Consider the following 26,163-nt stretch of genomic DNA (forward strand, 5'->3'; position numbering starts at 1 on the left):
CTCATATGTATCCTTGGAGGGATTGGGAAGTACCAGGGTGTTACCCGAACTACGAGCCCATCTGTCAGCCACAAACGGTTTCAGCTGGGAGGCGTGAAACACAGGGTGGACACGTCGTAGACTTTTGGGAAGCTGGAGGCGGAAGGCTACAGGGTTTATGTGGGTAATCTTATTGGGGCCGATGTATTTGGGGGACAGTTTGGATGGCCGTACCCATCGTGGCAGGAATCTGGTGGACAGTAACACCTTGGTTCCAATTCCCCATTCGGGCACCGGTCTTCGGTGTCTATTAGCCTGAGTCTTGTTTATTTCTTGAGCCTCTTGTAGACCCAATCTGGCTTTGCAGTGCGCTTCCTGGATCAGCGCTAAAGAAGTATCCACTCGAAGGGACTTTGGAATCAAGACTAACCAGGGGAAGGATAATACGGGGGTGGTAACCGTAAGTACAGAAAAAAGGACTCATGCCTAGTGCGGAATGACATGAGTTGTTATATGAAAATTCTGCTGTGGGGAGGAGTTGGACCCAATTGTCCTGTTGATGATTCACAAAACAACGGAGATATTGCTCCAGAGTACCATTTAGACGTTCTGTTTGTCCGTTGGATTGAGGGTGGAACCCAGAAGTTGGTGCCCTTTCGATCCCCAACTTCTTGCAGAAAGCTGTCCAAAAATGGGAGGTGTACTGGCTACCACGATCCAAGATGATTTTGGTTGGAAGACCGTGTAGTCTGAAAATGTCTCTCAGGAAGATATCTGCCATTTCAGAAGCCGAGGGTACCCCTGGCAAGGGCGAGAAATGTGCCAATTTGGTGAATGAATCCACTACAACCATTATGCACGTGAATCCTTGAGACTTGGGCAATTCGACGATAAAGTCAGTCGATAATATTTTCCAAGGACCGTCAGGAATGGCACGTGACTCCAGTAGTCCTATGGGTTTTTGTGTGGAAGTCTTGTTGCGAAGACAGGTTGAGCAAGACTGAACATATTGACTGGTCTCTTTTCTCATCTCGGGCCAGTAAAAGTGTTGTTGTAGTAAGTCCAATGTTCCCTTAATTCCACGATGACCTGCTATTTTGGAATCATGACACCAAGAAAAGGCGGTCTTTCTTAATGTCGTCGAAGGCAGGTACAATTTGCTGTTTACTAGATACAGTCCATCCTGGATGATACATTCGGCTTTCTTGTTGTGCTTTTTTATCTCGAACCTCCCTACAGAATCGTCCCTGACTTGTTGCAGGAAAGTGGATACCACCCCGATCCTCTTGGACTTAGGCAACATCAATTCTGTAGTCCGTTCCGGTTCAGAAATATAATCGCTACGCCTGGATAGGGCATCTGCTACAAGGTTTTGTTCGCCGGGGATGTACGTTATATCAAAGTCGAACTGAGCGAAGAAATGGGCCCACCTTGCCTGTCTTGTGTTGTAGCATTCGAATTGGCGTAAAACTTGCAGATTCTTATGATCCGTTCGGATGGTGAAAGGATGTTCTCCTCCCTGGAGAAGGTGGCGCCATTCTAAGCAGGCCATCTTCACAGCCAATAACTCCCGCTCTATAACAGAGTAGTTCCTTCGACTACTACTTAGCGTCTTGGAGTAGTAGGCCACCTGGTGTTCCTTTCCTTGGTAGCTTTTTAGTAATACTGCCCCCACAGCGGCTACTGAGGCGTCTGCTTCAACGATGAATGGAAGATGTTGATCCGGTTGTCAGAGTATCGGAGCAGAACAGAAGGATCTTTTGAGTTGTTGAAAGCTCTCTTCAGCTTGGGGAGGCCAACAAAATGGTGAGGAAGATTTCTTAAGAAGTGAGGTTATAGGTACCACTTGTTGAGAAAAGTTGAGAATGAATTTCCGGTAGAAATTCGCCAAACCAAGGAATTTCTGAACATCCTTAACTGACTTGGGTGGTGGCTAGTCTAGGATGGATCTCACCTTTTGGGGATCCATGGCGATGCCCTCGGGAGAAAGGATGAAACCCAGGTAGGATATTGAAGAAACAGAAAAAACACATTTCTCCAACTTGACGGAGAGATGGTTTTCTTGCAGCCTTCGGAAGACTTCCTTGACGTGTGAATCGTGTTCTTCTTGGGTTTTTGAAAAAACTAAAATTTCATCAAGGTATACTATAGTTGTATGTCCTAGTATGTCGGAAAAAAGCCGGTCCATGAAGCGCTGGAAAATGGAAGGTGTGTTAACTAACCCAAAAGGCATAACCTGGTACTCGTAAAGACCGAAGGGAGTCCTGAAAGTGGTCTTCCATTAATCTCCTGTCTGAATACGAAAAAGATGGTAAGCATTACGTAAGTCCAGCTTTGTAAAGATTGTAGCGGCCTGGACAGCTTGAATGATCTCTGTGATTAATGGCATGGGGTATTGGTCTTTTATAGTCACCTTGTTAAAACCCCTGTAGTCAATGCATGGGCGTAACTCATGAGTCCCTTTTTTAGGGATGAAAAACAATGATGCCCCTGCTGGAGATTTAGATGGTCTGATTAATTCGTTGGCCAGATTCTTGTCCAAATAATCCCGCAGATACTGCGTTTCCTGTATAGATAGAGGATACATTCGGCAAAAAGGAACCAAAGCCCCAGGATGGAGATCGATGCAGCAATCCTCAGGTCTGTGTGGAGGTAATTCTAGAGGAATCTTTTCAGTCACCACTTCCGCCTATTCGTTGAGATGGGATGGCAGACACTGAACCATCTTGAACTCGCTGCTGCATGTAGTCTGAACGGCTTCATAGGTAGGTTTTGGCAGGCAGTTGGTTTTACAAAAGGAGGAATGGAAACTCAGTAGGTTCCTGGACCAGTCTATGGTAGGGTTATGCTTGCGCAACCAACCAATGCCCAAGATAATAGGGAAGTGTGCTGCTCGTATTATATCTCAGAAGATACGTTCTGAGTGCTGCTTGATGAACATAGTGAGTTCTTCTGTGGTGTGGGTGATTAGTCCTGAGCTCAATGGCTCGCCGTCTACTCCCTCAACCTTTTGGTCCTCCTTCTTGGCAATGCGGACTAAGCCTTTCGGTTCTGCCCATTGGGTATCAATAAAATTCCCAGCAGCACCACAATCAAGTAGAGCCTGGGTCTGGATCGTGGATTTTTCAAAAGGCAAAGACACTGCCACCACCATAAGACGTGCGTCTTCTGTCCTTTCTGAGGAAGTGACGGAGAGGGCGGCATAGGGACTAGGAATCACCCCTCGGTAGTGAGTCCCCACACTTACCGAGGGCGATCGTTTCCCGACTGTCTAGGAGGCACATCAGGGCAGTCTCGAAGTAGATGGGTGGATGACCCACAGTACATGCACAAACTAGCTTCTCGGCATCTCTTGTGTTCTTCAGCCGGGAGAGGGGCACGGGTGGTTCCGATTTGCATGGGTTCCTCTCTGGAGGAGCGAGTAGAAGGAGGTGGTATTGGGGGAAGGGAGTCAGCAGGAGACAAAAAATAGCCTTTAGTCTTCTTGCGTTCGGCTTGCCGTTTTGCTAGGCGGAAATCAATACGGAGAGTGGCTGTGATTAAATCCGCGAAGGTAAGAGGACGTTCAATGCGTGCCAGTTCATCCTTCAGGTCCTCTCTCAACCCTCTAAGGAAAATGGCGCACTGTGCTTGTTCTTGCCATCCTGCTTCCGCTGCTATTTGTTTAAATTGAGTTATGTATGACAGTAAGTCTGTGTACCCTTGTTTAATGTCCAAAAGGTCCTCAGATGCCCAGTAGGTACTTTCAGTGTGCAAAAACGTTTGTTGGATCAGTGTTTTAACCCTTTAAGTGCCATGGGTATTTCTCCCCAGTGCCAGGGCCTTTTTTGGTGATTTTGGTATGTGGCCATTCAATGGCTTGTAACTTTTTTGTTACATGAGATATCTCGGCCAAATTTGGCTCCTTTTTATCCCACATGTAGGCGGTCGTAACGCCACCCAGGAATCCCAGGTTGCTGTAGGGGGGTGAGAGAAAATAAGGAAAAAGTGCGAACATTTTGGGTTTTTTCAAAAAATGCCAATAAAATGATGTACAAAGAAGCCTGTGGTTTTTTCCTTGTAAGAGCTAGGAACAAATGGTTTGCTGTGCTGAGTTCCCCAATGTCGTGGCTTTCAGGAACAGGTTGAGTGGAAATGGAAAAAAATTATTTTGATGTGGTTATCAACCGTTTTGTGAGTGGTAGGCGATTTTTGCCATTTTTGCCAATTGGACATGCATGGACGGAAAGGAAGAAAAGGGCAGCAAAGCCAAATTGGAGGACAGAAAGGCATATATTTCTGAAAAGTAGACAAAATTCCAAGTTTAGAAAGGGGTGATTTGCATAGGTCAGGCAACAACTAGGTTGGGGAAACTGCCATCGAATGGGGGAAAAGCGGGAAAATGACAGAAAAAAAGGTATGTGTTGGACATGGTTGGCTTGGTACGGCAATGGCTTCTATGAATTCTGAGAAAAGCAATGCTCCGCTACATTCCCCCGACTGTGGGCGATGTGCGCAAATCATACCTCTGCGGATTCCCACGGGTGTCCTCTTTTCGGAAATGCATGGGGTTCCCTGTTTTCCTTGGTGGCTTGGACACCCGAGGCCCATATCTGTATGTTGTTCCGGTCGGCAGAATGGCTGAGATTCCCCTCTGCAAACAGACTGGGGGTTGCTTGCGTTTTCGGCTTGCCCCTTGCCAGCCAGGTAGGTGCACCCACGCATGTGAGGCACCGTTTTCATCGGGACACCTGTGGGAACGCGGGACGGTAGGCCATGTGTTGTTGGGGGCGTGTTTCGATGGGTGCGCCGAGCGAAATGTGCGGAAAATGCGTTTTTTTCCCCACATTTCGGACTTTGCGGGGGTGTCTGGGTAATAAATTCTGGGGCGATGTGCGCAAATCATACCTCTGCAGATTCCCACGGGTGTCCTCTTTTCGGAAATGCATGGGGCTCCCTGTTTTCCTTGGTGGCTTGGACACCCGAGGCCCATATCTGTATGTTGTGCCGGTCGGCAGAATGGCTGAGATTCCCCTCTGCAAACAGACTGGGGGTTGCTTGCGTTTTCGGCTTGCCCCTTGCCAGCCAGGTAGGTGCACTCACGCATGTGAGGTACCATTTTCATCGGGACACCTGTGGGAACGCGGGACGGTAGGCCATGTGTTGTTGGGGGCGTGTTTCGATGGGTGCGTCGAGGGAAATGTGCGGAAAATGCGTTTTTTTCCCCACATTTCGGACTTTGCGGGGGTGTCTGGGTAATAGATTCTGGGGCGATGTGCGCAAATCATACCTCTGCGGAATTCCCACGGGTGTCCTCTTTTCGGAAATGCATGGGGTTCCTTGTTTTCCTCGGTGGCTTGGACACCCGAGGCCCATATCTGTATGTTGTGCCAGTCGGCAGAATGGCTGAGATTCCCCTCTGCAAACAGACTGGGGGTTGCTTGCGTTTTCGGCTTGCCCCTTGCCAGCCAGGTAGGTGCACCCACACATGCAAGGTACCTTTTTCGTCGGGACACCTGTGGGAACACGAGAAGGTATGACATCTGCTGTTGGCGATGTGTTTCGGTGAGTGGACACAGGGAAATGTCTCTGAAATTGGCTGGAAATGAAGACAATTCTCAGACATTTCGCTCTGGCCACCCACCGAAACACACCGCCAACAACATGTGGCTTACCTTCCCGCGTCCCTACATGTGTCTCGATGAAAACGGTACCTCACATGTGTGGGTGCACCTACCGGGGGCGCAAAAGGAAAAGGGTAACCCACTGGGAACCCCAAGCCTTTCGCCACTGCCAATTTTGTTCATGTGGGCAACCTACAGATTTGGGCCTAGGGTGTGGAAGCCAGCAAGGAAAACAGAGAACCCCATGCATTTCCCAAAAGAGGACACCCGTGGGAATCCACAGAGGTCTGACTTACGCAAATCGGCCCAGAATGTAATACCCAGAACCACCAGCAAAGACCCACATGGGAGAAGGGTGCCCAAGGCCAGGGATATTACCGCCGACTTTGCTGGAGCCCTGGCTGCCCTGCGTTACAGCTTCTCCCCACCAAGGAGTCTCGGCAGTGTGCCAATACCGCCCCGAAGGGAAAAGCTGTAATGCAGCCCAGCCGCAACTCCAGGACAGTTGGAGGTGATCTGCCCAGACGGGCCATTCCCACCCACACCACCAACAATCCAGCCCCAGTCTCACCCTCCCCACTGACAGTGGGCCCTAACCATCGAATAATAAAAAACAGTACTCACATAACGTTGCAGCTGCTCGGGTAGAAAAAGCTGTAAACAAAACAAAGAACATGTGTTACTTATGGTCACACCAGCAAAATGTAGCCCTCCCCGGGGGCAGATAAGGGGGGGGCTGTCCATGAGGTGGGGCCCTCCATTTGGGGTTGGGGAGGGCTGAGGGCCACCCCCCCGTTGCAGTACATCATTCGCTGCCAATTTAGGGTGCCCCTCAGCCCCCCCTAAAAAGCAGCCTATGAATTTGTATTATTTTTTTGGTTACCCAACTTCGCTTGGTGCAGATAGCCACATTAGTGTGGGGGGGAGAGGGCCACCACAAAAGGTGGGAAAGGACCCCCAATAGATGGGGCAGTAGGGTTTGGGCACCCTGGGGGCAGATTGCCACACTAATGTGGCCATCTGCACCAAGCGAAGTTGGGTAAACAAAAAAAAAAATACAAACTCATAGGCTGCTTTTTAGGGGGGGCTGAGGGGCACCCTAAATTGGCAGCGAATGATGTACTGCAACGGGGGGTGGCCCTCAGCCGCCCCCACCCCAAATTGAGGGCCCCACCTCATGCAACCCTCCCTGTGGGCTGATATCTGCTCCTAGGAAGGGGCATCTGACCCCAGGGAGGGATCCAAGAGGTGGGCCCCCCCCTATCTGCCGCCAGGAAGGGTTGCATGAGGTGGGGCCCTCCATTTGCGGTTGGGGGGGCTGAGGGCCACCCTAAATTGGCAGCGAATGATGTACCGCAACGGGGGGTGGCCCTCAACCCCCCCCACCCCAAATGGAGGGCCCCACCTCATGCAACCCTCCCTGGGGGCAGATAGGGGGGCCCCACCTCATGCATCCCTCCCTGGGGTCAGATGCCCCTTCCTAGGAGCAGATATCTGCCCCCAGGGAGGGTTGCATGAGGTGGGGCCCTCCATTTGGGGTGGGGGGGTTGAGGGCCACCCCCCGTTGCGGTACATCATTCGCTGCCAATTTAGGGTGGCCCTCAGCCCCCCCTAAAAAGCAGCCTGTGATTTTGTATATTTTATTTTGTTTACCCAACTTCGCTTGGTGCAGATGGCCACATTAGTGTGGCTATCTGCCCCCAGGGTGCCCAAACCCTACTGCCCCATCTATTGGGGGTCCTGCCCCACCTTTTGGGGTGCCCCCTTACCCCCAATGGCTGGGGGGGACACCTCATGCAGGCCTCCCTGGGCCTCCTCCTAACGGCTGCGTGAGGTACACCCCACCTCCATTTGGTGTGAGGGGGGAGAGGGCCACCCCAAAAGGTGGGGCAGGACCCCCAATAGATGGGGCAGTAGGGTTTGGGCACCCTGGGGGCAGATTGCCACACTAATGTGGCCATCTGCACCAAGCAAAGTTGGGTAAACAAAAAAAAAATACAAACTCATAGGCTGCTTTTTAGGGGGGGCTGAGGGGCACCCTAAATTGGCAGCGAATGATGTACTGCAACGGAGGGTGGCCCTCAGCCCCCCCACCCCAAATGGAGGGCCCCACCTCATGCAACCCTCCCTGGGGCCCCCTTCCTGGCGGCAGATAGGGGGGCCCCACCTCTTGGATCCCTCCCTGGGGTCAGATGCCCCTTCCTAGGATCATGCGCCCTGCGCCCGATCCGTGACCAGCAATGCCTCATATGTGGTGTCCTTGGAAAGGGGAGAAAGTCCCCTTTCCAGGGACACCACTTTTTGATCAATCCCTGGTGGTCCAGTGGGCCCAGGGCCCCAAACCCCCTCCCACCTCCACTCGATTTTTTGTTGTTTTTTTTTTTTTTATTTTCACCCCTGGGGGCAGTGATTATCTGCCCCCAGGGGTCTCTGGCGCTGTGGCCCCATGCCTTGGGGCCACAGGGGGAGGGGGGCCGCTTACCTAGTAAGCGGCCCCCCTCCCCCTGCATCACAAACGGATCTGCGTTGATTCGCTGGCATTGCAGCCCGCGGATCGCGCGCCCTGCGCCCGATCCGCGGGCAGCAATGCCTCATATGTGGTGTCCTTGGAAAGGGGAGAAAGTCCCCTTTCCAGGGACACCACTTTTTGATCCATCCCTGGTGGTCCAGTGGGCCCCAAACCCCCTCCCACCTCCCCTCGATTTTTTCTTTTTTTTTCTTTTTTTTATTTTCACCCCTGGGGGCAGTGATTATCTGCCCCCAGGGGTCTCTGGCGCAGTGGCCCCATGCCTTGGGGCTACTGGGGGAGGGGGGCCGCTTACCTAGTAAGCAGCCTCCCCTCCCCCTGCGTCACAAACGGATCTGCATTGATCCACTGGCATTGCTGCCCGCGGATCGCGCGCCCTGCGCCCGATCTGCGAGCAGCAATGCCACACAATTGGTATCGTTGGAAAGGTGAGAATCTCCCCTTTCCAACGATACCTGCCACGATCTCCGCCTTGAAATACAGCCGGAGATCGAGGCTGACAAAGAAGGGCACTCACCTTCTTTATCCACCGCAGCAGCCGAAAATGGCTGCTGCGGTGGATTTACTTTCAGTTTCACGCCGACATGCGTTACGCACGCCGACGTGAAACTGAAGGTAATCCAGCCCCCTGGCAGTGAGGGGGGACCTCCCCCTCACATAGCCTGGGGGTTGGATTACAGTTTTGCTCGATCCCTGCAATGCAGGGATTGAGCAAAACAGAGTGCCTAAACCGACGAACCGGCTCGTCGGTGGCAACCTGGAGCACATGCCACCGACGAGCCGGCTCATCGGTGGCACTTAAGGGGTTAAAGGCATCATAATCTTGGAGAACCGGATCAACCCGGTTGACCAGAGGGGTAGCCCAAGTTAGGGCATTTCCGTGCATTTGGGTGATCATGAACCCGACCATGGCATGGCCTGAAAAATATGCTTGGGTTCGAAAAGAAAAATGTAGATTACAGGCATCTAGAAACTCCTTAACTTTCTTAGGGGTGCCGTCAAATTTCCCTGATACTAAGGGAAGTGGAGGTAAATCCGTCATAGGTTGTTCTTGTTCAGTGACCCTTTGCTGTAGAGTGGCGTTCGCAGTCTTAAGATTCTGGACCTCCAAGTTTAGGCTCTGAACAGCTACTACAAGTTCTTGTATTTGCTGTGGAGTGGCCATTGTGGTTTTGTGGCGTTGCAATCTGTCAGAAGGATCTGCTACGTCTTCCTCCTCTACTGAAGACTTTGTCTCTCGCTCCTCCACTTCCACTTCACCTCTGAGTTTCCAACAAAGTACGGCTTCTGGTTTCCTTTGGGTCTGGTTTTCTCCTTATTTTTGTGCAAGTAAGGGCAACTGTGGAAGGACACCACAGTGTCACCTTGTAGGTAAACTGTGGCAATCCTCCGCGGCCGCCTGAGGATGGGGGAAAAAGCCGGAGGCACAAAAAACCCCAAAGCTGTCGAAGTCGGATGAGGAAACAGAACTAGGTTACTCTGGAAGAAGATCTGTGGACAGTAGCGATGGTCTTGGTAAGTGAGCGAAACGGGGAAGCGGAGCAGAAAGGAGGCCACTCTGAAAGGTTGATTGTAGAAGAAGACGGAGCAAGGAATAGCTTGCCACAGTACGGGACACCGGAGGAAGCAGTCCAGGGACAGGCAAGGTCTGAAAAACTGGATGGCAATCCGAAAGGCAAAGGCAAAACCAGGGCGAGGCAAGGCAATCCAAAATACAGGCCGTGTCGGTACACAGGAGGTCAAAACAGAAGGTGGGAAAGAAGGAAAAAGGGAAAAACAACGGATAGACTAGAATGGGAAACAGAGATCAGCAAGAAAACAACACAAGGCGGGCGGAATCGGGAGGTAGGGTAAAAGGAAAGGGTTCCGCAAGGGGAGAGAAAGCAATGGAAAAGCAGGAGAACACAGCAGAAACAAGGGCAAGGAGGGAACGAACAAGGAAGAAAAACTAGCCACAAGCTAAGAGTAAACGGAGAAAGCGCAGGCAACAGCAGACGCACTGGAAAACAGGACGTTGCAACGCACCCGACGCCGGAAGTGACGGAAAGATAACAACCGGCGTCGGCAGCGTCGCACGAAAGACTAGACCTGTACTCTGCGTTTACCAGAACGTGATGGAAACGGTAATGGAGGGTGCCGTTTCCATCGGTGCCAAAGTCGCCAGGTACCCCAGGATGTGACACCGGTACACAGAAATGTTGGATTGTTGCTCTTTATATTTATTGGGAACAAATAACGTCCGGTGACATTAAAATATATTAGTACACAATTGCTAATCAAATAAGCTTGTTTGCTAATAAAGAACATTTAATTAGCAAACTCTGGTAATCCATTTTTGAAAGCTAATGTATAGCTTGCTGTATCTATCCTAAACAAGACAAATCCTATTTTGCAAGGTTAAGTGATGACATTTTGGAGATGTGTGGATTTGCAGAACGAGGATTACATTGTAATTTTATTAGCTGAATTTAATGTGACTCTGGGGCTTTGTTGTATGCAGTGGTTCGTGTGATCATTCACAAATGCTAGTATCCTGATTCTATCTTTTAGTGACCAACATACTGATAACACAGGTTTTACTTTTTTTTATAACTTTGTTTACTAAAGGGGTCTTTCTTTAGTCGATGGCTGTACTTTATCTGATAATCTTGCAGATTTTACTTGTTTGGATCTTTTGTATATTCAATCATTGATTTATTTTTTTTCATTATTGCATTGATGCTTAAAGATATGAAACATAATTACAACTGTGCCAGTGACCATGTGTTTTACAATTATCAAAAATCTTCCCATTGAACTAGACATTCATTAGGCCAAGCTTAAACGATCGATTGAAGAGGGAAAATTAACTGCAAACCATGGTAGGTTGAAATGGGACAGACATTTTAAACTTGAATTTAGTCCAAGAAAGTTTCTTTGACAACCATGAACGTTGTGATGCATTTATAAACTGGGAGGTCAAATAAAGTATTGTGGTTGATACTTTCTTTAAAAGTCTTGATAATATTAGCCTTCCACTATCAATTAATACTAAATCTCAGTCCCTTGTGTTTCAGAAGTCCTGGTTGGATTCAACTATCAAGAAGACAAAAAAGGATTATTTTGCTGCTTTTAAATCCAATTCTTCCACACGCTCCTTCATTGCTGAGAAAAGAAGGAACTATAAAAAATGACCAAGGAATAGGAAAATTACTTTTCTAGTCGAAGTGTGGAAATGTGGTACAGGCTGCTCATTCCCATGGCACCAGGCACTTTTGGGAATTGATTAAATATGGCCCAAAGTATGGAAATGCTAACTCTTTAGAAACAAATATATTAGAAGACCACTGGATCAGTTTTCTGCGCTGTACAACCTTGACACATCACATATATTACCCATTACTGACCTGATGAAAGATTGTTTTCCCTCTAGCTTGACAACTAATTGTAATTTACAATTGAAACTCCAGTCTCTGGATAATGTGGTGTCTAACCTAGAGGATGTGGAAATGACCCTAAAAGCATTTCAAAATAATAAATGCCCTTGCCTGGGTTTGACCGGCCGTTTGGGCTCCTTTTTTCTCATGTTTTTAATGTGCTGCTAAACACATTATTGTTTCAAATATTTGGTGCAAAGCAGTTGTTTGACCTATATTTAAGAAGGGAGGCAGACATTTATCACAATTATCACTCTTTAAATTCTTCCTTTAAATCATCTGGCAAGATTATATTGAGCAGAACAATGGAATAAACCTTGGCTCCGGTACAATTTGATTTTCAAGAAGGCTTGTGCATTTAGAACAGTTTTTCTTTAATTTCTGTTTTAATTTTTTTTTTTTAAATTCAAACAAGCATTCCATGGGAAGTAAAAAAAAGTTCTAGGAGAAAGTCAAGTGACATTGCAGCTGATTTGCAACGTACCTCTCTTATCAATTCAGGTGGATTCTGTTTTGGGTAGAGCATGAGTCGCCACATCATTTTTCAGATTGCAAATATTCTGCAACACAAAATTTGGATTCAATTCAAATATGGGATACTGTTCAATGTGATCAATCCATGAACCAGTACCATACACCTTCCTCACTGAGTCAGAACCAGACACACCTCGTGTCTTATCCTCCTCAAATGTTTTGTTAGCGCATCTATAATATGCAGAGGCAATTCTATTATTTGCTTTTGGCAATTGTGCGGTCTATTCCTTTCAAGTTTCTCTGAACCTGTATTGACATTACTCTTCTTAATTTAGCGCTGGGTTGTATTGTGCTTTGTTCTATGCCTTCTGCATGGTTTCAGATGTTTTTAGAATGTGTTTTTCTATATATTGATGGTTTGATCAAGTAACCTGTTGATGTTTACAATTATATTATTATTACATTTATTTTTTCTTATGTTCTTGTTTTATTCTGGGACTCACTGTAAATGTCTTGGATGGCCATAGTAGTTAGTTTTGCTCACTTGTTTGCTTATTCATCCCATGCAACACTAGTCCTGTTGTTGTAATGAAGTACCTTACCCCAGGTGTTGATGGGTTTTGGGGTTTGCCTGCCTTTTTGGGTAGACCCTGTATAGAATTGAGCATAGGTTATGTTTATTTCCTCTAAACAAAAAAAATAAACTTAAGATCTTTCAGCTTGTTTCAATACATTTGCTGAGAGCTAATAATGTTCGTTCTACTTGGGCACTGTTAGACTTTACTCGAAAAGCACTGTCTCAAAGAACTAGGTTTGTGAAATGACACCAATAACTGTCTTAACTTTGAGGTGTTGATTAAATCACCTTGACTCATTTTATATTAGTTGTGGGTTGGAAATGTTTTTTTTTGGTTCTACTGTTTTATGGACACAAGCTTGAAATAAACTTGAATTGATGAGCTGAGAGCTCTTTGCTGAAATTGTTGGTAGCTTGGAATGTTACAGCTGATTGGAAGAGGTTGGTTTATTGTAAATGCTTGTTTAGCTGGAGAGTGAGAAGGGTGGAAGGGGTCGGTTGAAAGTGCCTGCAAGAGCTGGTTCCTTGGAACTAATTGTTCATTGTAGATGATTTGTTCCATATAAAGGTATGTTTCATTAAAACGGGTTGGTTGACTGAAAGTGTTTTTTTGATTGGCATGGGTTTTTTTAGGTGCAAGTAGTATGCATGTGGTGGTTGGAAGGTGTGTTAGCTACTAGAGATGGTGTGGTCCATTTCATTATGTTCATTATCTAGGGACGATTGTATGAAAAGGTAAAGTCCTAGGAATAGTGTTCGTTGTAGTAAGTGTTCTAGTGATAAATGGTTCATTGGATTGTTGGAAGGGTTTTATTGGTTGTAAAGCAGTTGGTGGTTGGAGGGACTTGGGAGCCGTTTATTGGAAAATGCTATGGTTGCTTAGAATGTGTTAGTTGACTGGATAATGTGAAATAGAAAGGACCTGTACCTGGTAAGAGTAACGAAAGTGACATCATAGACACTGTACTTCTATTCAAAATTCACATTCCAAGATGTATTTTATAAACAAAGACTATTAAAAATATGTGTTTTCATTCATTACTGCAATGTTCACAATACTAGTGTGCTAATGTTCTGCAGCTTCAACAACCGGACCTCCTGGCTCTGTGAAGGCACGGATCTTGGCTGCAATTCTCAGCCATGCTACACGCCTTCAATTACACTGTACAAGCCCACAACTATCACATTCCAACAGTAGACCTGAGGGGCCAGAAACTGCGGGAGCTCAAAGGGTTCTATGTAATAATGTCCCCGCCAAAATGGCTCCTGACAAAAAGTTGCTGTTTTATGCAGAGACATTAGTACTTTCTTTTTTACAAGGGGAGCAGGGGACATCCCCGCAACCCGTCCCCATACATAATGTCATCATATATAATCCCTGCAACATTATGTATGGGGACATTATTACCTGATAGCGCTGGAAGAGTGTAAATGTACAAGCTTCAGTGCAGACGTGGCTGCCTCCACACTGTTCCGTGCCACCTCATCATACTTTGAGCCAGGTGTTATTGTGACGCTTCTTGGTGGTCCAGTTATGTGTGCAGTGAGCACATTCTATTATCTTTTCAGTCTACCTACTACATGGAGGGGAACACGGGGCACAGAGTGTTCCAGACTGCATTTGGAAGGATCGCTGTGAACATATGCTATGGAAGACATCACCCGCTCAACTGGTTCATGTACGCTGCCAATGGAGCCGAGGTCATCTTTAATCCTTCAGCCACTATCGGTGAGCTCAGGTGAGTCCTCAGCTAGTCCCCCGAAGGGAAGGCGGGGAAGAAGAGTCCTACACTTCTGGGAAATACAAGCACATTGTAGAAATGAGTCCTGCATTTCTCTCGTAGTGAATCCATGTGGCCGATCGAAGCAAGGAATGCTGCCATTGCCAACCACTGCTTCACCTGCGCCATCAACAGAGTGGGCACGGTAGGCCTGTTGCACTTCTATTCCACTGATTCACCTGCACCATCATCGGAGTGGGCACAGTAGGTCTGTTGCACTTCTATTCCACTGCTTCACTTATGCCATCAACAGAGTGGGCACGGTAGGTCTGTAGCACTTCTATTCCACTGCTTCACCTGCGCCATCATCGGAGTGGGCACAGTAGGGTCTGTTGCACTTCTATTCCACTGCTTCACCTATGCCATCAACAGAGTGGGCACGGTAGGTCTGTAGCACTTCTATTCCACTGCTTCACCTGCGCCATCAACAGAGTGGGCACGGTAGGTCTGTAGCACTCCTAGTTCACTGCTTCACCTGTGCCATCAACAGAGTGGGCTTGGTAGGTCTGTAGCACTCCTAGTGATTGGGCATGGAATGACTGTAGCACTCCGAGGCCACTGCTTCACCTGTGCCATCAAGGGAGTGGGCACAGTAGGTCTGTAGCACTCCTAGGTCACGGCTTCAGTTGTGCTGTCAACAAAGTTTGTACAGTAGTGTAATGGAAAGTGGTCCTGCCAAATGCACTTCGTTCTGTAACAAAGGGTGGAGGGGAGTGAGGCTTGGCAGGGGTCCTGGGGAAGGCTGGGGCAATGCCTGAAGTGTTGGTACAAGCAGGGAGCACCCGAGTCCTGTGTGGTGGTTTGATTCATTGTGGATTATAGTATTGATACTTGGGTGTATGTTATGTTATTTGGTATTTTTATAGCGTCTACTGCCATTGTTACGGCTTTGAAGTGCTGTGGGGTTGGAAGGCCCTTCGGTAGACCGCCTGTGCAAACATGGAAATAAGAGCATTACTTTGCATGAAAATAGTAATTAGACTTAGATGACTATTCCATTATTAGCAGAGTTTACTATTTTAAAACCTTATAAAAATCATGCAGACGATTGTGTTCAGGTGCAGAGATGACTGCTACGTCAGTGACTATGTGACTGCTGGACTGAATGTTTCATGGGACTCAGCTGTATTCTATGGGTTGCAGTGCAAGAGAGGGAGCAGGTATTTTAAATAGCCTATCAACCCCCTAGGGCAACTGTCTGCAGTTGAGGACTCTGCTATACATTACATGCAGAACACATGCACACTGAATAACATATAGTCAAGGAAAAACATGCAATCCTTCACTCCCATCACTGGCTTCTTGCATACAGGTCCTATTTCACTAGTGCACACTTTTCTTTTTCCCTTTCTCTCTTTTTCTCCCTCTGTCTTTCCCTCTCTCTCCCCCCCCTCGATACTCTGTATACCATATGCAGCTAAACGAGCATCTTTGAGTTGGCAGATGATGGGGAAGGGCTAGGCAGTCTGTAAAATCCAGTCAATTGCCATAAGCAGCAGCTAAGGGTTATGGGAGGCAAGAACCTTTTGGTTCAAAGAAGGGCTACTTGTAATGTGGACCTTCCTTAGCATGCTGGTTGGCAGCTCTACCATGTTCAGGTGCTCTGCTCAGTGGCCTGATGAGAATTCTGCCCGTCAGGGTAGGGTCCGTCTTAGGCAGGGCAATAAAAGTGTTTGCCAGTCATTGGTCAGGGCATGGGTTAGAATCCCTGGTCATGTTTCCCAGAGGTACATCTTGCTATCTCCTTCAAGCCCCAAACTCTTCTCACACAGTCTGCAGTGAAAATCCCAGCTCCACCGCCACCAAATGACCCAAACGCACCAGGTTTTGACGTGGCACCAGGCTTTCGGTATCAGTGATGCTGTGAACCTGCAAGGGATTCTTCATGATGAAACACAGAGCATAAAACATGCTGGGGATTCCCTAAAAATGTGCTGCATCTTGACGTGAAAAAGGGGATAGGGAGGTGTGACGACTGCAGGATGGTGTAGAGCAGTGTGTTGGCAGTGACAGATGGGGGTTATGGGGCTGCAGCATGTAATGGGCTTTCCAATAAGTCTGCCATCTTGATTTATTTTGTAGTCTCTCCAGCCCCTTTCTAGCTAAGGGTCTCATGGTTTTCCTTACTTGTGCCACAGCTACATTCATGGGCGCAGGCATGGTCGAACTGGGAGAAGAAATAGACCCGGACACCCAAAAAAAAGTGGTCCACCCCTCGCCTCAAAAAAGTGGCCCACCCCTTGTCTCACGACCCTTGACCTCTGATGACATCACCAGAAGTGATATCATTTGACCCCACCCCAAAGTGATATCCCGGGAAGTGATGAACACGACCTTTGACCCCTTGACAAAACAGGAAGTGGCATTAAATAGCATTGTTTCTAAGTACACTAAATTACTGTGAATCCAAGCAGACGTCCAAGGCCAAATGATAATATGTCATTGTATAGCACTTACGCTTAAGCTCTTTTTTATAGAACAAATATGCATACAATATCACCCAACCTGTGTTGGTACTCGTTTACGACCTAAGAAGGATGAAATGCTTTTTGAAAAAAGAATACAATATTTTTTTTTCCACATTTATTTTTTCAAATCGGCCCAGGCATAGCCAGAAACAGGCCCCCACTCCCCAGGGATGATTTTGGCTCGGCCATGGGCCGAATGGACGAGGGGCCAATCCGACCCTGGGAGCAGGTCAAGGACAGCCATGCTTTATTCATCCAGATTCTAAGGGCTGTACTTCCAAGGCTAGGGAGGGGCTAGCGGGGATTAGCATATGCTTAAGGTGTGGGCTGTTCCCCAAAAGGGGTCTCCTGGAGCCAGTGAAGGTTCTGCCTCACCCATTAACAGCTATTTACACCACAGAAGAGAGGGAAGGAGGGGAGGGGCTGCCGGGCTGTCTCTCTGGCGTACTTGGGGTGTTGACTGAATTTTGCTCTTATTAAAACTTGTGTACAAGTTTGTAAATTGTGTTGGGGAAATGTATGTTTTGTCTGGAGGAGAGAACCCAAGAGTTGGTGTCTGCTAGTGTGGGCAGAATGGGGAAATGGCTGCTCTCTGATGAGGGGGGAGTATGTATAACTCTAAAGCTGTTCTTAGGCATGCTCTAGGTGGTGTAGGGAAGCCATGGTATCACAATTATGACACTGACACAATGGATACAATTTGTAAAACCATTATTGAAAATGTTGGGGTTGGAGAAACTCCTATCCTGCCCTATAACTAAGAATAACTAAGATAGGAATAGTCTCGACCATCAAAAGATAAACAAAACAGTCCTAGTGGAGTCTGTCGAACCAAAATGGCCTATTCTAATGAAAACCTAATGCCTGCCCTATCTATTGTACAAAAAATGTATTAAAAGGAGAAATGTATGCAAAGGAAAAATCAGTCTTCAAAAGAACAATGATAGTTGAACCAGCTCTCCTCCTCACATTAAACCTCACACAGTAAGGCTGTCCTTGTAGGCAGGTTGACACACTCTGGCTCGGTTTCTAACACTCGAAGCAGTTCCAAACCATGGATCGAGGCCTGCCTGGCCTTCCACATTATTCTTGTTCTTGGCTCTGAATCATATTCCAATGTAAAGTTCACAAAGGTCCCCCTCTGCTGGGCTCAGACCTCTTGCGTCACAATTCAACATAAACTCGCAGGGGGTTCCCTTCCCCAAGCTTATCGTACTTCGGGTCTCCCTCAATCGGGCTCGGACCCCTTTTGGATGTCAAAGACTTTCGAATGTGCGTGGTTCGTACAGACCACCGCAGGACCACTTCGATTCAAAGTTCACATTTACTCTTGCTTAATTCATTTCACTTTATAGCTTCCAACAGTGTACCTTTTGCTGAGACTTTCGAATGGGCTCCTTCCCTTCGCCAACCACTCTGTTACTTAGTATCACTGAACTTCCAGCTGCCTTTTGCTTCAAAGTTCATTCACAGGTCTGCCTTTCTTCGTGCCTCATCCACACGCGTGCAGTCTTCACTTGTGATATGATTTTGCTACTTCATTTATCTGACACACACCGGTCTCACAGGTCGCTTGCCAACTCACCGGCTGTGTGTGTTTTTTTCTTCTTTTGCTATTTCCAATTCACGATTGAAGGTTAGTACCACAGGTTTGGCATTGCCTTCCCAACTCTGCCGTCCACTCAGGAGGGTGTTGCTGGCATCCTTGAAACACAATGCAATCTTCACTTGTGGGATCTGGCTTTCTCCACATGTCTTTTGTGGTCTGGAGGCAACAACCTCCACTAGGAAAACCTTTGGGTTTTAGGCCTGCTGCTCTTGTCCCTAGGTCCGTTGCTCTGATCCAGTAGGTGTGCCTTCGTCCCGGAAGCTCTGCTCTTACTCGTGTTCCGCCTTGATCAGAGTTTGTCCCGAGGTGTTGACCTCTATTCGTGTGAGGAGAGCTAGCTGGTATCAGGTGTATGCACTTAGGGTAAAGTGCTTGAATTTGCCTGAGCCAATTAACGGGACATGTCCAGTATGATGTGAGAGAGTTAGTCTGGTTACTCTCAGTCACCCTCATCCTCGGCCCAGTGTTTGTGTAAAAAGTGTGGGGGGGGTTCGGACTTCGGAAAATCCTACAAAATAGGATGGGGTAGATGAACAAAAAAGGGGGGAATACCGCATCTCACCATCGGCTGTCTCACCCCACTCCCCGAAGAGCCCTCACCCAGGTGATCCTCCCGTATTGGCCCACCCCCAGGAACTGGATCCAAAAGCGATGGCTGTGTTTTGGCCAACAGGATGACACCCTTTGGTTTCTCACAGTGGCTCTGTAGTGGTTAATGCTGTGGTCGTGCCAGCAGGCCCTTGTTCCTGGTCCGTGGTGATGAAAGGGAGGACGTCTGGCGGGCTCCTGTGGCAGCTCTCGAGAGAGGGACTCAGCAGCAATGGATTCTCCCTGATTCAGTGGCTCTTTGTGGTTTTGGCACATTTTTCTCAGCACCAAAGAAGAACGAACAGCTCTGGTTAGAAGTTACTTGATCCCTCGATCCTGGACTCTGGGAGGACTCTCGATGAAGATTTCCTGCTTCTGTAGGGTCCTCCGGATGCCCACGAAGTTTGTCTTGAGGCTGATTGGTCCCACCAGCCTAAGGGAGGAAGTCATCCCATACGGGTCTTCCCATTCGAACCGAAAACGGGGTCAGCACAGCCGCAGGGCTTCACCGGGCACTTCGCAGTCCAGGAGGGTGCTGCTGGCTTCTCTTCATGTCTTCTTTGTCGGATGTTGTCCTCCAGTGGTCGAATCTGCCTCTAGTCCCAAAAACCTCACCTTTTAAGCAAGTTCCCATTAATTCACAGCCCTAGGCTGTCAATCACCCAGCAGGGTGGCTGTCTTCCAGGACAGCCAGCCGGCCAATCAGAACTGATTTCCCTCAGACACACCTAGAGACAAAATCCTAGGAGGTTTCGGGACCCTCCCTCACTTCCTGCCTTTCCAGGCACACTGGAGCCTGGGTGGGCTTCAGGGCTGAAGCCTGCCAAAGGCAAAACACACAAAGGACTCAAACCGAGTCACAACAGAGTAAAAGCCCAGAAGAAACTACCTGATGAGAAATGGAGAAAAAAGAAGACTGGGCCATTTTGGGAAAATGGTCATCCTTGGGTACTGCAGCTGAGGTATCAACCTGCAGATACATGGCACAAGGTAGTAAAAAAGAAACCACTGCCACTAGCCATTCAAGTGAGTTAGTGTAACATGAGGAGTGGGTTAAAGGTGTTACTATGTAACCCCCAGCACTCCACATAGGGTGATGTGCGCTGGACCCACAAATGAAAAGGTAAGTAAGACAGGGGTCATCTTACTATTCTTGGGATCAGTAGTTCACCCAAGAAAATGTAGTTCAACATTAAGAGAAGTCCAAGGAACTTCTCAATGGCACTGCACAAAAGGTGCTGTGTGTCACAATGCAAAAAGCAGATGCCTATGGAGTTTACCAAACTCCATTAAACAGTAAGAAACACAACAATCCTAGTCAGAAAAAACACACGAGAGAGTGAGAAAAAAAGTCCCACTCACTCAATTAAAAAGCCCTGAGACCAGCAAAAGAGCAGGGGGTCGGGGGGTCTCTAAGGTTAAAGGGAATTGGCACAGAAATGAAAATTCTCCCTAACACATTGTTAATTATGTGTATGGGGTGTCGGTTGGTAGTGTCTTGAGGAGGGAGGCTTGCAAGATGTCATCAGTGTAAGAACAGTGCCAAGGTCTGCTGCATAGATAGAGTGCAGAACAGAAAACAAAGCTGCTGTGCTCGACCCCTGCTGCGGTGTTCGACCACAGTGCCGACCTCCAGCTGCTTGTGCACAAACATGCACTAGCATCTGGAGAGATGAAAAAGCCTTCCATAAAATAGATTCAGCTGTCTCCGTTGGATGACTGGAAAGGAGCACTAGACGTGTTCCTTCTGGTAAGGAGAGTGGCAGTGAGTTCTGCAGCGCCTAATGTGCTCGCTGTCCGCCTTAGGTCTGTCGTCTCCTTTGAATGCTTCACAATCTAATACCAGCAGTTGACATATTTTGGATGCAGTGTGTCAACTTTTATGCCAAACTAGAGGATAATCCTAAACACCAATTATACAAATGCGCACCATTAAAACATTTGTCAACCAGGCAGTCAATGCTGGCCACAGCAAACCAACTTTCATGGGCATTTTACTGGGCACGTTTGGGTGATGTTGATTCCCGCGGAATCCCAGACAGTCATCCCCCTTCAGTCACTTCCACATGTAACTCCTGACTGGAGTTTACATAAGAAATGGTATCCACCAATCACAGTCAAGTAAAACAAAGTACTGTTCCCTGGATACAAAACTAGACTCAATTTTGGAACCCTTCAGGATGAAAAGGCTTCCTGTGAGACAAAATGGCTACTATTCATGCAGCGACTTCTTTAAAGGTCACTGCCACCAACCAGAACATCTGCAGGGATAGGATATAACACAGTGAGACTAATGGGCATCTTGCTGTTTGTCCCCACCTCTGGGGCCATAAGAGTCCCAAAGGACCACGTTCTTACTGGGATCTGGATGAATCTCACTGCAGACGAATGACAGGGTGTTATAAAGAACGAGCAAATAGTAGAGGGGACACACAAATGTGAATAAAAGAGGGCTTTCTTAGAAGGTGAAGTTTCCAGAAGGTTGTGATTTGCTTGCAGGAAGTCCAGAGTTCTTTAAGTAGATTCAGGTTGTGCAGGGATTTGGACTTGCACCAGTTTATCAGTTGCTTCTGGATGACTCTTGCTGACCAGTTCTTCCGAGGACCATGGAGCAGATGGTGGTGAGAAGTGACAGGAGAGTGCTTTGAAGGAGCACACTTCTTCCAGTGTGGTGCATGGCAAGGGTGAACTGTGGCTGAGGGCGAGTTCCCCCACTGGTCCTCTTGTGGCTGTCCACGTAGAATGTTGAAGCCAATGAGGACATCAAAGATTTCAAACTGTCACTCAAATATTGGATGGCGTCTCTCTCGCTCATGCTGCACTCCACTAAGAAATTCTCTACCCTCCCCCTCTTCTTCTCTTCTCGCCTGACTACCTTCCTTACTCTGCTTCTTCTCGTAACCTTTGTGTCATCTTCGACCCACTACATCACACAACTTCTCGCTCCTCATCTCCAAATCTACCACTGCAGCCAGACTCGACCTCCTCGATAGCAGAAAAATCTGTCATCTTCTTCCTTTCAATACTGCTAAACTGCTACTCTCCTCCTTAGTTTTTCTTGATCTGGCTACTGTGCCGGTCTCCTCTGTGGTCTTCCCAACTATGCTCTTTCACCTCTGGACATAGTTCTCAACTTCGCGGTCTGCACACTTTACAACCATTCTCGCTTTACCTCTACCTCCTCTGCCCGTCGCCAGATTGCCTGGCTATCTATGAAACAAAGGGCTAAGTATAAACTTCTCATAATCTTCAAAACTATCCATGGACTCGCTCCACCCTACCTACCTCATCTCACTCCCTACTCTCCTCCTCGCTCGTTACGATCTTCCTCAGCTCACCTCCTCGCCACCACTTGAGCCCCTGGTGCTTTCTGTCATTTCAGCTCCCTCTCCCTCTCCTTGCTCCCCTACTCTGAAATGCTCTTCCTTTCCCTCTCCGTACTACTCCAACGCTACCACTATTTAAATCCAACCTCAAAGCTCTCCTTCTTGCTGAAGAACCTGGTTCCTAGCACTCTATTCTATATGCAACAGCCTGATCTCCTCTCTCCCTACCCTTTGTGGGTAGCTCTCCCTACCTGACAGCACTTTTCTGTCACCCCTCCATCCTTAATTCAGCACTTCCTCCACCAGCCCGTTCCTATGTCATTCTGTCCTGTCCTCATGCATGTTTCCACCACCCCCTGCAACATGTGGTCTTCAAGTCACATTTTCTATACTATTATCCCTGCCGCAAACCCCTCCCCAACCCTTTTAACCCTTTGCATCACCCTTATGTATTTCAGTGAGTTTTTTTAAAGTAAATTTTTTTCGATGAAAATGATTATTTTAAAACACCTGTCGGCAAACCAACGTGATACCATATGACTTATTGATCTTCTATCCAACTGTTGGTCAATGTTGTCTTCACCGAGCATGGCGGTGTGAGAAGGCAGGTTGTTCACTTGTGTATGTGATTTGGAGCTCTAGCTGGACAGGTAGAGTTTGATCAAATTCCCGTTGTTGCCCACCGAGGCATTGTGTGAAGAAATTGTGGCCACCATCATGGATCGATTGCATACTCGTGCCATTAGGTTGGTCCAGAAGATTGGTCTGGAACCTGCCTCCCATATCTATTGAATTCTGGGAATTGTAGTCTTACTTACCCTGTTATGAACAGCATGGCTGAAATGAATGACTCTTGATTCAATGTCTGACACATAATCTCCAACATCTTGAGAGCTGTGGCGTATTCACCCTGTTCCTATAAGAGGTTGTTCGGGACTGAGGTTGTACATTACTGGTTGTAGAATAGGGTTTTCTGTGCATGTTCTCCCATTTGAGCCCTCGTTTTCCATTACCATCAACTTAGCATAGCTAACCCCATGAATTTTGGTTGTCAAAGGCAACTAAGATTTCTGTGTGCCCCCCAGTGGGCAGGATACCTACCAAGTTGCTCCATGTCATACCTGAAACCTTCTGCCGGGCCCTGCCTTTGCAGTCCATCACATGTTGCATGCTGGCACTTGTAATGCAAAAGGTGAACTTGCGAGTAAAGAGTGGAAAATGTGGCTGCATAGCAAACCAGGACTGGCTGGGTGTGTCATGGACTCACCCTGTCAGCACTGCCAATGCATGCTTGATGCTTGATGCTTGCAGTCCCTTCCCAGCCTAGTGGAGGTATCGTCTGCAGTAACTGTCCTGCGGTCGGCCACAGATCACCTTAACAATGACCTTTCTTGTTTTTCCTTAGGAACATTTTGAGAATCCCTTCACATCTGGGGACGGTAGACCAGGTACGTGAACCTCTGGCAATCACCCTTGACTCTCCAGTACCCTCTTCATCTGGTGGTCTTTCTTTTCCACCTCTTACCCCTGGCAGGTTTCTGTTCGATATCCTGCTAAGCCACTCCCTACTCCAAGGAATTGTGTTCTTGTTGCACCAGTGCTGTAATGCAATAATGCATTGGGTTGGGGGATCTGGAAACCAAGTATGGCTCGGCGGTCAGGGGCTAATACAATAATGCATTGGGTTGGGGGATCTGGAAACCAAGTATGGCTCGGCGGTCAGGGGCTAATGCAATAATGCATTGGGTTGGGGGATCTGGAAACCAAGTATGGCTCGGCGGTCAGGGGCTAATGCAATAATGCATTGGGTTGGGGGATCTGGAAACCAAGTATGGCTCGGCGGTCAGGGGCTAATGCAATAATGCATTGGGTTGGGGGATCTGATATGATATGATATGATATGGTATTTGTAACGCGCCTATACACAAGTGTTTCAAGGCGCGACGAGGCAGGGAGGGGGGGAAACAAGGGGAAGACAGACAGACGATCCTACTAGGCCAGGTGTCATTCAGATCGCGCAAGTGCAGAGGTAAGGGGAAAAGGAGAAAGTGCAGGGGGAGGAGGTGGGGGGGAAGTGCAGTACAAGGTAAGTAGCGTAATAAAATAATAAATAATAATAAAAGGGCCAGCTGGTGGCAAGTGCGAGGTAAGTGCAGAGCAAGTGCTGGGAAGGGGGCTGTAGGGATGCAGTGACAGTCCCAGAGTGCAGGGGGAGCCAGGGAGGCAGTGCAAGTGGAGAGTGGCTGGGCCCTGGACCGAGGTCACAGAGTGGCCCAGATGCAGGTTTAGTGCAAACTTCAGTGGGGAGTTTAGCAGGTTTAGCAGGGGAGAGGGAGAGAGAAGGCAGAAGCGAAGAGGAAGGTTTTGAGGTGCTTCCGGAACCGGAGATGGTTCTCCTCAAGTTTCAGGGAGGCAGGAAGGCTGTTCCAGAGGGAGGCCCCTGCTGCGGAGAGAGATCTACCCCCAGCCTGGAAACCAAGTATGGCTTGGCGGTCAGGGGCTATGCGGCTGGCTCTAGTCTTTCTTGGCTACTGCCCCAGTTTGGAAGAAAGTATTTCTAGCAGGGTGGGAATGGGGTCCGTGCTGGATGGTGGTGGAGGGGTGCTGCGATTGAATGTGGCCGCATAGCAAACACGAAATGTAAGTTGTTGGCCCATGTACAGCTCAATGTTGACACGCATGTGTACCCCCACATCCTTCCATAAGAGTCCCAGCAGCCTTTGCAGAAGCTGAGGAGCCCTCTGGGCTTTACCTGCTCTGTGTTTGAGGAAAGCGTGCACGGTTGCTGCCTGTCAGCTGTTCACGGCGTGTGAAGGTTGTCATTTGCAAAACTTGTGCGTGTTGAAGAAGGCACTGCTGTTCTATTTTCTGCAGCTTTTCTCTGTGCGCACAGTAGAAAGGCCTCCTTCTGCTGTCTGTGCTGCACATACTGCTGCTGTTTGTGTGCGTGTGTGTGTGTCTTACACTGCCGCTCCCTGTACTATACATGTCCAGCGTCCAATTGAAATTGACGCCAACACTTTGGGGGTGTGGGAGGGGGCGTTGTGACTTTGACAAAGAAAGCCTCCCCTCCCTTTCTTTGTTATGCGTGGCAGAGGCCAACAAACCTGTCCGGTGATAGTCTACAGCCACTTACCACCTACCTCCATGGCTTTATCCAAGATTTTGACACCGAATGAAGCCTCAAGGTGGGGCAGCTGGTACACACATATTCTCTTGGGGGGCCCCAGTGTTCACAAATGAAAGGCTATGTCACTTCACAAGTGCATTTGCCGAAGCAAGACCTCTCCAAAAGGTGTTCAGTAATCACGGACATGGTTCACCCAGCTTATAGCTCTTTGGTGTGAGGCAGCAAACATGGTTGGCGATTTGTAAAGTGAAAGGTGGGGCTCATGTTATGCACCTTTATCATGTAAGCAAGGTAATCGTCCATTGGAATGTGCATTAGAAAAACATATCCTCCATTTTAACATATGCATTACACAGCTGCTTCCCCAGGGCTTTAAGAGGGCCATGACTAGCAGGCGACAGTCTCTGAAAAGTGTTTGAGTCAGGCCCTGTAGCGGTTTCCTAAAGTCCCCTAGTAGACCCAGGTGATCCGGCGGCTAAAAGCCAAAGCATTTTTTCTACTGCCTGAAGCCTCTCGTGTCAAAAAGGCCCTAACTTTTAGCGGCCTCGCCTTTAATTCCATATCTCAGGTACAACCCCTACCAGGCATCCCTTTCACTAAAGATGCAGTCAACATCAACCCCCGAATCCCGGTTGAGAGGGTGTTGATCCCTGCAAAGGGATGCCTGGCAGGGTTCGGTGCCACA

General features: G+C 48.0%; 1 protein-coding gene across 1 annotated transcript in view; it reads left to right on the forward strand.

Annotated features, from left to right (window-relative positions):
• The window catches only part of UPB1 (beta-ureidopropionase 1), a 100,649-nt gene that overhangs the window by 70,344 nt on the left and 4,142 nt on the right, over positions 1-26,163 (forward strand). The window contains exons 6-8 of the mRNA XM_069619863.1: positions 14,146-14,315; positions 14,421-14,502; positions 23,754-23,796. Coding sequence (XP_069475964.1) covers positions 14,146-14,315; positions 14,421-14,502; positions 23,754-23,796 — 295 coding nt within the window. The remainder of the gene's footprint in view (positions 1-14,145; positions 14,316-14,420; positions 14,503-23,753; positions 23,797-26,163) is intronic.

The sequence above is a fragment of the Ambystoma mexicanum genome, chromosome 10, assembly GCF_040938575.1.
Source record: "Ambystoma mexicanum isolate Mex_15411 chromosome 10, UKY_AmexF1_1, whole genome shotgun sequence".
Taxonomy (NCBI): Eukaryota; Metazoa; Chordata; class Amphibia; order Caudata; family Ambystomatidae; genus Ambystoma; species Ambystoma mexicanum.